General features: G+C 43.0%; 1 protein-coding gene and 1 pseudogene across 1 annotated transcript; one reads left to right on the top strand and one right to left on the bottom strand.

Annotated features, from left to right (window-relative positions):
• Window positions 1-4623: 4623 nt before the first annotated feature.
• On the bottom strand, window positions 4624-6187 carry LOC139388659 (protein FAM136A-like). Its single transcript, XM_071135472.1, has 3 exons — window positions 5873-6187; window positions 5531-5671; window positions 4624-5443 (listed from the first exon to the last, which is right to left on the bottom strand). The coding sequence occupies exons 1-3, from the start codon at window positions 5957-5959 to the stop codon at window positions 5255-5257; spliced, it is 417 nt and encodes a 138-aa protein (XP_070991573.1). The 5' UTR covers window positions 5960-6187; the 3' UTR covers window positions 4624-5254.
• A 168-nt stretch (window positions 6188-6355) lies between these two features.
• On the top strand, window positions 6356-12072 carry LOC139388183 (prenylcysteine oxidase 1-like; annotated as a pseudogene).
• The last annotated feature ends 936 nt before the right edge of the window (window positions 12073-13008 follow it).

Genomic DNA, 13008 nt, shown 5'->3' with positions numbered 1-13008 from the left:
ACATTTTGGAATCAAAATGACATGCCCATACTACTCTCAAATTTCACAATAATGCCTTGCGATCTGGAGGGCAGCCATTTGCATCCACCATTGGTCCAAATGTGGAATCCATACCCTTGCTGATATTATGGACAGTAATGGTTTGAGAACATTCCACGATTTGAAACATAACATTACCAGGCAACTAATTTCCCATATTTACAACTTAGGTCTTCTATGTTGGCCTATAGAGGCCCTTGGGGAAACCCTGCTACCAAACCATCCAATGATGGGATTTACAAATGATCTGGGCTCCCGAAAGGACTGATCTCTATGAACTCAGCAAAAAAAAGAAACGTCCTCTCACTGTCAACTGCATTTATTTTCAGCAAACTTAACGTGTAAATATTTGAATTAACATAAGATTCAACTGAGACAAACTGAACAAGTTCCACATACATGTAACTATCAGAAATGGAATAATGTGTCCCTGAACAAAGGGGGGGTCAAAATCAAAAGTAACAATCAGTATCTGGTGTGGCCACCAGCTGCATTAAGTACTGCAGTGCATCTCCTCCTCGTGGACTGCACCAGATTTGCCAGTTCTTGCTGTGAGATGTTACCCCACTCTTCCACAAAGGCACCTGCAAGTTCCCAGACATTTCGGGTGGGAATGGCCCTAGCCCTCCGATCCAACAGGTCCCAGACGTGCTCAATGGGATTGAGATCCGGGCTCTTCGCTGGCCATGGCAGAACACTGACAGTCCTGTTTTGCAGGAAATCAAGCACAGAATTAGCAGTATGGCTGGTCGCATTGTCATGCTGGAGGGTCATGTCAGAATGAACCTGCAGGAAGGGTACCACATGAGGGAGGAGGATGTCAACAGCGTTGAGATTGCCTGCAATGACAACAAGCTCAGTCCGATGATGCTGTGACACACCGCCCCAGACCATAACGGACCCTCCACCTCCAAATTGATCCTGCTCCAGAGTACAGGCCTCGGTGTAACGCTCATTCCTTCGGCGATTAACGCAAATCCGACCATCGCCCCTGGTGAGACAAAACCGCGACTCGTCAGTGAAGAGCACTTTTTACCAGTCCTGTCTGGTCCAGCGACGGTGGGTTTGTGCCCATAGGTGACATTGTTGCCGGTGATGTCTGGTGAGGACCTGCATTACAACAAGCTTACAAGCCCTCAGTCCAGCATCTCTCAGCCTATTGCGGACAGTCTGAGCACTGATGGAGGGATTGTGTGTTCCTGGTATAACGGGCAATTGTTGTTGCCATCCTGTCCCGCAGGTGTGATGTCCGGATGTACCGATCCTGTGCAGGTGTTGTTACACGTGATCTGTCACTGCCAGGACGATCAGCTGTCCGTCCTGTAGCGCTGTATTAGGCGTCTCACAGTACGGACATTGCAATTTATTGCCCTGGCCACATCTGCAGTCCTCATGCCTCCTTGTAGCATGCCTACGACGTGTTCTCGCAGATGAGCAGGGACCCTGGGCATCTTTCTATTGGTGTTTTTCAGAGTCAGTAGAAAGGCCTCTTAGTGTCCTAAGTTTTCATAACTGTAACCTTAATTGCCTACCGTATGTAAAATGTTAGTGTCACAGGTGCATGTTCATTAATTGTTTATGGGTCATTGAACAAGCATGGGAAACAGTGTTTAAACCCTTTACAATGAAGATCTGTGAAGTTATTTGGATTTTTATGAACTATCTTTGAAAGACAGGGTCCTGAAGAAAGGATGTTTCTTTTTTGCTGAGTTTATAACTTTAGGAAGCTCATATTCTGAGCGAGCCATTAAAAAAGAATGGTTCACAGATATAAGTGAATCTGAACAACCCTTTATCTGGAACAGAATATGGAAAAATATGACCTTGGCATCCCGTAATCCGAACCATCAATTTATATATTTTAAGATTGTCCGCAGACTATTTTACACCAAAAAAATGTTTTATGATGAAATTGGCCCAAACTGCCAACTGTTCACTGAGTCCCCTAAATCAGGTAGGCACATTCCTTCATATGATGTGGGACTGCCCTGCAGTTAAATGCTTCTGGGACAAAGTTACAAAATGTATTTCGAAGTGCATGAATGTAAATATTCCATGCTTTGCATCTACTATATTACTTAACGATGAATGCCCCTTGAATCTCTCAATCAGAGATGATTACTGGTAGCAGGCAGCACTGCAGCAAAAAAAAAATGTTGGCTCTTAGATGGCTGTCACCTCACTCTCTCCCAATTCTCCAGTGGATACAATTACTATTAGAAGTTATAACATGCCCTTTCCATGAGATAGACTGACAAGGTGAATCTAGGTTAAAACTATGATCCCTTATTGATGCCACTTGTTAAATACACTTCAATCAGTGTAGATGAAGGGTGGGAGACAGGTAAAGAAGGATTTTCAAGCCTTGAGACAATTGAGATATGGATTGTGTATGTGTGCCATTCAGAGGGTGAATGGGAAAGACAACATATACAAGTGCCTTTGAATGAGGTATGGTAGTAGGTGCCAGGTGCATTGGTTTGTGTCAAGAACTGAAACCTAGTGGGTTTTTCCACTCTCAGCAGTTTCCCGTGTGTATCAAGAATGGTCCACCCCTTTTGGGTGGTGCATTGGAGTCAACATGGGCCAGAATGCTTGTGGAACTGAACATTAAATTCTCTGGCAACAGCTCTGGTGGACATTCCTGCAGTCAGCATGCCAATTGTATGCTTCCGCAAAACTTGAGACATCTGTTGCATAGTGTTGTGTAACAAAACCACACATTTTAAAGTGTTCTTTGATTTTCCCCAGGACAAGGTATACCTGTGTAATGATCATGCCGTTTAATCAGCTTCTGTCAGGTGGATGGATTATCTTGGCAAAGTAGAAATGCTCATTAACAGGGATGTAAACAAATTTGTGTACAACATTCGAGAGAAATAAGCTTTCAATGCATATGGAAAATTTCTGGGATCTGAGATTTTTTATTTCAGCTCATGAAACATGGGACCAACACTTTACATGTTGTGTTTGTATGTTTAGTGTACACTACCAGTCAAAAGTTTGGAGACCGACTCATTCAAGGGTTTTTCTTTATTTTTACTATTTTATACATTGTAGAATAACAGTGAAGACATCAAAACTATGAAATAACACACATGGAATAATGTAGTAACCAAAAAAAAGTTAAATCAAAATATATTTTATATTTGAGATTCTTCAAAGTAGCCACCCTTTGCATTGATTACAGCTTTTCCCACTTTGCATTCTCTAAACCATGAGGAAGGCTTTTCCAACAGTCTTGAAGGAGTTCCCACATATGCTGAGCACTTGTTGGCTGCTTTTCCATCACTCTGCGGTCCAACTCATCCCAAACCATCTCAATTGGGTTGAGGTAGGGTGATTGTGGAGGCCAGGTTATCTGATGCAGCACTCCATCACTCTCCTTCTTGGTCAAATAGCCCTTACACCACCTGGAGGTGCGTTGGGTCATTTTCCTGTTGAAAAACACATTATAGTCCCACTAAGTGCAAACCAGATGGGATAGCGTATCACTGCAGAATGCTGTGGTAGCCATGCTGGTGAAGTGTGCCTTGAATTCTAAATAAATCACAACACCATCACACTTCCTCCTCCGTGCTTCACTGTGGGAACCACATGTGTGGAGATCATCCGTTCACCCACTCTACATCTCACAAAGACACAGCGGTTGGAACCAAAAATCTCAAATTTGGACTCATCAGACCAAAGGACAGATTTCCACCCGTCTAATGTCCATTGCTCGTGTTTCTTGGCCCAATCAAGTCTCTTCTTCTCATTGGTGTCATTTAGTGGTTTGTGCAGCAATTCGAACAGTTGATATTGAGATGTGCCTTTTGACTTGACTTTTTTTTTTACATTGTTTGCTTTCAGGCCCACAGGAAGGGGATGGTTGGGGAGGGTTTTCTCTGGTCGCCAGGAGGGTGAATGTAAAAGCATCCTCAGTTGATAAAAATGTTTAGGGGGGGGGGGTAGAAGGGGCAATTTTTTTTTCAAACCATAGGTTTAATCTCAATTTTGGATATAATTGTAATAAACATGCCATAATATATTGTAAAGTGAGTTTGACAAATATATTTATTTTGGCATAGCAGTATTGTAATGATCTACAGTGAAGGCTTACCTTTACACTTGTCTTTTTTTTAACCAGGCAAGTCAGTTAAGAACAAATTCTAATTTACAATGACGGCCTAGGAACAGTGGGTTAACTGCCTTATCCAGGGGCAGAACAGATTTTTACCTTGTCAGCTCGGGGATTCGATCCTCCAACCTTTCAGTTACTGGCCCAATGCTCTAACTACTAGGCTACTCGTCTTTGCAGTCATTCATGATATGCTGTAATAGCCTCACAGATTTACTGTCAATTCATTATTTTTTTGTACCATTGGTGTCTGTGCATCCATTTGTACATTATACAGAGATTATTCCACCATGCTTATCGTTATTAAAACCTGCATTTTCAAAAGCTGGATGTTAATAAGGTGTGTTTGGTGCATTACTATCAAGTTCAACTCTAGTGAAAAAGTTCTGATGAATTGCCAGAAGACACAGCTAGATAAAAGGAAAATTCAGGCTAAAAAGGCAATAAAAATGCAATTCCATCCGTTTTCACCATTTGCTTTCATTTTTATATAAAAACAGATATAGTGACGAGGGAAAGAATCACAGAACATGCATGGTTCCCACAAAACAAACAGCACAGAGATCATGCTAGAGGAGAGAGGAACAGGTCGCAAATATTTAGAGCACTGAGGCAGAATAGACTCCAATCATACAACAGCTAGGCTATCAGGACATGTAATAAATACCTTTACACACAGTTCACAGACACAGGGATTTTTGATGTTAGACAGTTCTGCTGAGTAAGTTCAGCTGGCCTGTCTGGTCTGTAGGTTCAACCAATAAACAGTAAGTGCTACAAAGACACAGAGTCAGTTTGCAGGGGATGTGTAGATTCTTCAGACTCTGAGCTGAGCTATATCCCCCACCCTCTCCGACAGCATGGACCTGATTAACCTTTTACCAGGACCCAAATCTCATTCCTGCAAGCTGTCCCTTTCCCTCACTGAGGTATTGGATCTGCCATTTATAACTCCCTCTTTTTCACTGTGATAATAACGAGCCATCTTTGAGTCTGCTGTTTATACTTCCTCTGTGTTATTTGAGTCAGATGACAGTCACTGTAGTATAGAGTCCAACCTGTCTCATGCATATGAAGTAAGCTGTTCCCTCCTCCTCACTGTGGAATAGAGTCCAGGTTCTCTTTGAGTCTGTGCGTCATGCTGGGGATCAGGTTGATGTGGTCGTCCACACAGCTTCCGACGCAGTTCTCCATCATGGCCCGCACGGCTGGCTCCTTGGCACCAGAGTCAAACAGGTCCCTGGCCTTGTCATTGCAATGCATGGTGCACCTGGTCAGCCGGTCCTGGGCATGAGGGAGACAGAATGCTAATCACAATCAATCACTACAAATTCTATGTATCAAATTCTATGTACACCACATGAAACTCACCTGAAACTTCTCTAGTTCATTGGTCACTAGTCCTTGGGCCTGCGCCAGAGGAGCGTGGCAGCGTTCAATACAATTGTGCACCTGCGACATGGAGTCTGTGGAGCGCTCACAGCACTCTGCACTGCACTTGAACATGAGTCCCTGGATACATTCACAAGAAAGATTTGAACTGTGCATCTGATATAAGCCTAAGTGTTGACAATAAAAGGTGGCAAATGATCTATGCCTGGAGAAAGAGGGTGATTTGTAAAACCAAAGTTTGTAGATAATGCACTGCACAATATACTGGATTGCATTGTATGTATTGGACATAGCTGAAATTGCATTTCCATAACCACTTACTTGCATCTTGCGGATGTGGTCCCGTTCTAAACTTTGAACCATATCCTCTATGGTTTTCTGTACACGAGCTTGATGCGCCTCTGCCATTTCAAACGTTGCTCTCAGTAGCGTGGGTATTCAAACGGAATTCTAACTGTTAGAAGATACGGTTTGGCTACGTTGCAAAGCTAAATAACAGCCACACCAATGACATACAGTATGCTATTGCAAGATTCGCAAGCCTTGTTACATTACTGTTTCAAACTGTAGGTCACCTCCGTGAAACCATGCCTCTTCGTTCTGGTGGCAATTACATCACATCCGCTCTAGCTTTCCGGCATTATCTTGGTAATTTCCGGTTCCAAATAAGGTCGCGATGTGTTAGTTATAGATAGATGTCTTTGACCGAAGTCCCCACTTAGTTTGAAGTCCAAACTTTAAACTTTTACAACACTGCTTATTCTATATATTTTTCTCAACGACTTTGACTAAATTACTAGTAAGATGAGTAAAATAGCATGATGCGTTTTAAAGATCCTCTGTAAACTCGTAGTAAAACTCCTTGAGAATATTTTCCTCTACTGACTTTTGAAATGGTGAGCAGTGCACACTTATCAGTCCTTTCTAATTGTTTGATTTTAGCCAACTAAGTGGGGTGATATAGATGTTTTTAAAATTTCACACATTTTCATTTTTTGCCAATAACCATGAAAGACTGCTCCTCAAAATATCAACTGTGTGCTGCCCTTTGACCACAGACAGAGATATTTAAATACTTGATAGGTCCCTACTACCCATGTCACCACCAGCAGCAGGCTATGCTATCTGTCCTAAATTGACTCAATTCACACAATCGTATTAAAGTGACATGTTTCTGACTACTGATCAGTTGTGAATGTAGCCTATGTTATTTTTGTCATTGATGATTTCTTTACTCTCTACTCAGATGCCATTGCTTGGAAATAATTGAAAGGACATGATGATTTCGAAAACCCGGTAATCAGGGCACTCCTGTTCTTGGGACTCTAGAGTCAGCTTCAAAACTCAGAAATCCACCCAAGACGATAGGTAAACCAATCCCAGTCCAGACTCCACATTTCATTTTCTTTTTCAATGGCATCCAGTGAGGGAGGTTCAAAAACAACCATGAATTTAGTTCCATTGGTCCAGAGAGTATATATATTTCAGAGGACCCATATTTATGACACATTTTTTCACTTGTGAATGTATCATTTCACTCCCCTTGGATTTTGAATGACATTGTAGAGCTGTGGTTGGAGCGGGCATCAGTGGCACTGCAACAGCTTACTTCGTGAGACAGTGGTGAAGTTCGATGTGTTTGAGCCAGGCACTGTGGTGGTGGGGGGGGGGGGGACTGGCCACCCAGAACATCGGGGGCTATGAGTACGAGACAGGGGGGGGCGCAGTTCTCCAACCCTAAACCTGCACATGAAGCACTTCCTTGAAAAACTAGGTGAGACATGTTAGCCTATCAGAAATACACTTGTTTGTTCCTGCTGTACATGTGCACAGATGAACTAATATAACACCCATCTATATTTCTCCCCTGTTTATCTCAGGTCTCTCCCAGAGATGGGATGTCCCATGGAAAGGACCTTACCTTTGAAGAGAGTGACTGGTTTATTGTGAACTTTCTGCACCTGCTTCAGCAGTACAGGTTCAACTTCCTGCTGATGCAAATGTGGGTGTACAGTGTTCCGGACAAGTTCATGAGGTGAGACTTTAGTTTCTGCTACCTGTCTATTTACAGTACAGCAGTCAAAACCTTTAGTATGAAATAAACATGTTATTAATGAGAGAATGCTAATTGTAGGTAGGTGATGTTTTGATTCTTGTTTTTACAGAATCTACCAGCAGTTCACCAGTGTGGAGAAGCTCCTGCATGCAATGGGTGGTGACGGTTTCCTCACACTAGCCAATCAGATGCTGGAGGAGGCCATGTTGGGGGAGGACATTTCTCAGAGCTTCCTCAACGACGTCGTGGCACCTGTGAATTATGGCCAAAGTGTCCGCACCAGTGTTTTTTCAGGGTGCGTTTTTAACAAAAGACTTAAGTTCGATAAGTGGTTTTGAGTGCTCTTATGTGGCCATCCAATGAAAACTAGTGACAGGAAGTTCGGCCCTTTTTACTGACTCAGGTTTTTTCAAATTGTTGAGTCAAAAGAACGACTCATTTAGTTCATTTGATTCAGTATTTCCCAGAACACGCAGGACCCCCCTGAAACAATAATGATTCTACAAGCCTTGTTCACCATAGCACGGGTTTATTGGAGCTGTCATTTTGGACTAAGACCTATAAAAGTGTGTTTCTAACAATGTAGGCCTACATTTGTGATTGCTAGGTATACACATACAATATTTCTTGATACCTTTGAAATGAAGTCTATAGATGTGTCAGCAACCGGACTAGATTGTGGATGACTCTTGGCGGAATGCAATTGGGCGGGGCGGCAGGGTAGCCTAGTGGTTAGAGAGTTGGACTAGGAACCGGAAGGTTGCAAGTTCAAACCCCCGAGCTGACAAGGTACTAATCTGTCGTTCTGCCCCTGAACAGGCAGTTAACCCACTGTTCCTAGGCCATTGAAAATAAGAATTTGTTCTTAACTGACTTGCCTGGTTAAATAAAGGTAAAATGTAAAAAAAAAAAAAATTAAATTGCTTGACTGCCGTGAGGGATTAGTACAATATCGTTCGCTGCAGCCCCCCAAACAATGATTTGTTCTCGCGTTCAAGCTTGTTGAGCAGAGAGGCAGGCTCTATGTTTTGGTTCTACAAAGTTGTGTCCATCATAACATTCAATAATAAATTAATTGCAGTCATTCTTGCACCATGCAATCAATTATCAGTGTATTTTTTCTTCTCTATGCTGCATTATACATTTTCCTGTGCACACTGATAGACAGTTTTGGTGGTCGGAGCACGTCTCCGGAGCCGCTGAGTCGGGGGAGCACTTATTAATCCTGCTGTATTCATTGCAGCCAGCAGGACAGACAAACAAACAACTCAAATGAACGATGAGTCAGTAAAAAGAGTAGTTCAGAAATAACTAATTGTTCACAAACTCACATCACTATTGAAAACATAAGGGAACTGAACTAATCTTGCGAAATGTGTGGTGTGATGTCTCCAGAGGTGGTGTCACTAGCAGGGAAAGACCCATTCCCCGGTCTGCTAACTGCTAGCTTGTTTAGCCCCGACCTACTAACTGTTAGCGTGTTAACATCGGTCTGAATTGCCGTGTCCCCAGTCAGCCCAACCACTCACTGGACCCATATGTTCACTTGGCTAAGCATTCCTCTCTCTAATATCAATATGCCTCATCCACTTCTGTCCTGGTTAGTGATTAGTGTCTTAATTCAATGTAGAGCCTCTAGCCCTGCTCAATATGCCTTAACCAACCATGTTGTTCCACCTCATACATATGCGATGACATCACCTGGTTTAAACGTCTGTATAGAGACTATATCTCTCTCATCATTACTCAATGTCTAGGTTTACCTCCAATGTACTCACATCCTACCCTACCTTTGTCTGTACACTATGCCTTGAATCTATGCTATCGTGCCCAGAAACCTGCTCCTTTAACCCTCTGTTCCGAACGTGCTAGATGGCCAGTTTGTATAGTCTTTAGCCGTACCCTTATCCTACTTCTCCTCTGTTCCTCTGGTGATGTAGAGGTTCATCCAGGTCCTGCAGTGCCTAGCTCCACTCCCACTCCCCAGGTGCTCTCATTTGTTGACTTCTGTAACCGAAAAAGCCTTGGTTTCATGCATGTTAACATTAGAAGCCTACTCCCTAAGTTCGTTTTACTCACTGCTTTAGTACACTCTGCCAACCCGGATGTCTTAGCCGTGTTTGAATCCTGGCTTAGGAAAACCACCAAAAACCCAGAAATCTCCATCGCTAACTATAACATTTTCCACCAAGATAGAACTGTCAAAGGGGGCGGTGTTGCAATCTACTGCAAAGATAGCATGCAGAGTTCTGTATTACTATCCAAGTCTGTACCCAAACAATTTGAGCTTCTACTTCTAAAAATTCACCTTTCCAGAAACAAGTCTCTCACTGTTGCCGCTTGCTATAGACCTCCCTCTGCCCCCAGCTGTGCCCTCGATACCATATGTGAATTGATTGCCCCCCATCTATCTTCTGAGCTCGTGCTACTAGGTGACCTAAACTGGGACATGCTTAACACCCCAGCCATCCTACAATCCAAGCTTGATGCCCTCAAACTCACACAAATTATCAATGAACCTACCAGGCACAACTCCAAATCCGTAAACACGGGCACCCTCATAGATGTCATCCTAACTAACTCGCCCTCCTGTAAAGTCCACTGTAAAGTCCATTGAGAATAAGATCACCTCCTCCCAGCTGCCCACTGCACTGAGGCTAGGAAACACTGTCACTATAATTGAGAATTTCATTAAGCATTTCTCTAAGGCTGGCCATGCTTTCCATCTGGCTACCCCTACCCCGGTCAACTGCCCGGCACCCTCCACAGCAACCCGCCAAAGCCCCCACCATTTCTCCTTCACCCAAATCCAGTTAGCTGATGTTCTGAAAGAGCTGCAAAATGTGGACCCCTACAAATCAGACAATCTGGGCCTTCTCTTTCTAAAATGATCTGCCGAAATTGTTGCAACCCCTATTACTAGCCTGTTCAACCTCTCTTTCATCTCGTCTGAGATTCCCAAAGATTGGAAATCTGCCGCGGTCATCCCCCTCTTCAAAGGGGGTGACACTCTAGACCCAAACTGCTACAGACCTACAGTGGGGAAAAACATTATTTAGTCAGCCACCAATTGTGCAAGTTTTGCCACTTAAAAAGATGAGAGAGGCCTGTAATTTTCATCATATGTACACTTCAACTATGACAGACAAAATGAGACAAAAAAAAATTCAGAAAATCACCTTGTAGGATTTTTTATTAATTTTTTTGCAAATTATGGTGGAAAATAAGTATTTGGTCAATAACAAAAGTTTATCTCAATACTTTGTTATATACCCTTTGTTGGCAATGACAGAGGTAAAACATTTTCTGTAAGTCTTCACAAGGTTTTCACACACTGTTGCTGGTATTTTGGCCCATTCCTCCATGCAGATCTCCTCTAGAGCAGTGATGTTTTGGGGCTGTTGCTGGGCAACACAGACTTTCAACTCCCTCCAAAGATTTTCTATGGGGTTTATATCTGGAGACTGGCTAGGCCACTCCAGGACCTTGAAATGCTTCTTACGAAGCCACTCCTTCGTTGCCCGGGCGGTGTGTTTGGGATCATTGTCATGCTGAAAGACCCAGCCACGTTTCATCTTCAATGCCCTTGCTGATGGAAGGAGGTTTTCACTCAAAATCTCACGATACATGGCCCCATTCATTCTTTCCTTTACACGGATCAGTCGTCCTGGTCCCTTTGCAGAAAAACAGCCCCAAAGCATGATGTTTCCACCCCCATGCTTCACAGTAGGTATGGTGTTCTTTGGATGCAACTCAGCATTCTTTGTCCTCCAAACACAATGAGTTTTTACCACTTTTACCACAGCCACTCTTTAGGAGGTGAACTATGTTTGGGAATCTGGCTTCACACATTCCCTGAATGACATAGTGATTGTGGCCACATCTCTCCACAAGGGAAAGCCTGCAGGCTTCACCTCTCCACCTTTGCAGGCTTCTCCCCTCCTATCCCCTCCCAGTACCCTGGGCACCTCCCCCAGACTGGCCTCCTTAACGTGTCCTACCTGGGGACCTGAGATACCTCTACCTTCAGTGTGTCAAGACATTCTCACCACAGACTCCATCATCAACAGTCTGAGCTCCATTGACCCCGTGCACATACCACCAGGCTACTCATGCCCGCCAGTCAATGAGAGCAAGGTGTGGAAGGTATTTTCTCCTCAGCCTCTGTCCCAGGAGCAGCTCCAGGACATGTTCCTATCATCGGAGACAAAGTATCCCGCTCACAGTCCACCCCACGGCGGGACCTCTCCGTTCATCCTTCATGAACGCCTGTACTACCTGAACACTGTGGAGTGAGCAGCCAGCATCATGGAAATAAGCCCCATCTCAGCCAGGAACTTGGCACTGTTGGCACACCAGCATGGGCAGGTTCGACCAGGAGGACCTACACACGTCTGAGGGGAGAGCTATGAAGAGGGAGGGAGGGAGGGAGGGAGGGAGGGATAGCAGAGGCGGAGAAGAGTGAATCATGAGAGATGCCAATAATATAATTCTGATATATTCCACAGTAAAACACTCCTGTCAGGTGAATACTAGTCTGGGGTGTTCTGCCTCATTATGAATCTAACACTGAAGAAATCCATTGACCCGCTGTATTTGATGTATTTTTTTAATTGAAAAAGTCAACTTAAATAATATCAACTGCAACATTAGTGCACAATTTTCAGCAGATGATATTCTTGTACTGTACTGAATAGAATGATCACTGTGACAACAGCATAGGGAACTATGCTATACTACAGGCTAAAAGTAAAATCATTGAAAAGACAAGGCACTTGGGTTTTCAAATATATACAGTAGCTGCTTTAGATTCTGCAACTTTTAGAAATGAGTGTCAAGTACATCTGGAAAATGTACCCTGTGACGAGTGAACCATCTAAACGCATTTCTGTATGTCTTCCTGCTGTGTCTGAAGCGCTCTACCTCTGGTATAGTGTTGAAAAGATTGTAAAGCAAATTGGTTGGTGAAATTTGTGGTTTTGCAATTTAATTGGCCAACAGATAATTGGAAAAGTTTTGGTGGTGTACAATGATGAAAACAACCATGAAGAACAAACACCTGTACTTTTTCTAGTTTAAAATGTTTTCATGTTAGAAATGTAATTAAAGCAATTAGACTGCATATTCACATTGATCACATGATGTCGTTTGATGTCGTTTGAAAATGTACTGTAGTGTATTTAGATATTTCAAAATTGTGCCTTTGAAATTACTAAGCAATGCTCTTTACATCTGAGAATCAGCCTTTCTACTTGCTTTCAGAAAATATTTAGTCTCTGTTTTTGGAATGTTTTTGTCATGTATGCGATGAGCAAATTGTACCATAAAACGAGTCTTCCATGGGGACCAAAGTGAAGTATAAGAACACAAAGTACATTTATTTTACTGTGAGTGACAAGTA

Source organism: Oncorhynchus clarkii, chromosome 29, assembly GCF_045791955.1.
Source record: "Oncorhynchus clarkii lewisi isolate Uvic-CL-2024 chromosome 29, UVic_Ocla_1.0, whole genome shotgun sequence".
NCBI classification, from domain to species: Eukaryota; Metazoa; Chordata; class Actinopteri; order Salmoniformes; family Salmonidae; genus Oncorhynchus; species Oncorhynchus clarkii.
The sequence above is the reverse complement of the archived record's forward strand: the minus strand, read 5'-3'. Positions and strand labels throughout refer to the sequence as shown.

Bases quoted from the DNA above. Each gene is read 5' to 3' on its own strand.
- LOC139388659 (XM_071135472.1), bottom strand. From the start codon at position 5,959: ATGGCAGAGGCGCATCAAGCTCGTGTACAGAAAACCATAGAGGATATG. The intron at 5,672-5,872 runs GTAAGTGGTTAT...GAATGTATCCAG, and splicing joins ACCACATCCGCAAGATGCAA to GGACTCATGTTCAAGTGCAG. The intron at 5,444-5,530 runs GTGAGTTTCATG...CCTCATGCCCAG, and splicing joins ATGAACTAGAGAAGTTTCAG to GACCGGCTGACCAGGTGCAC.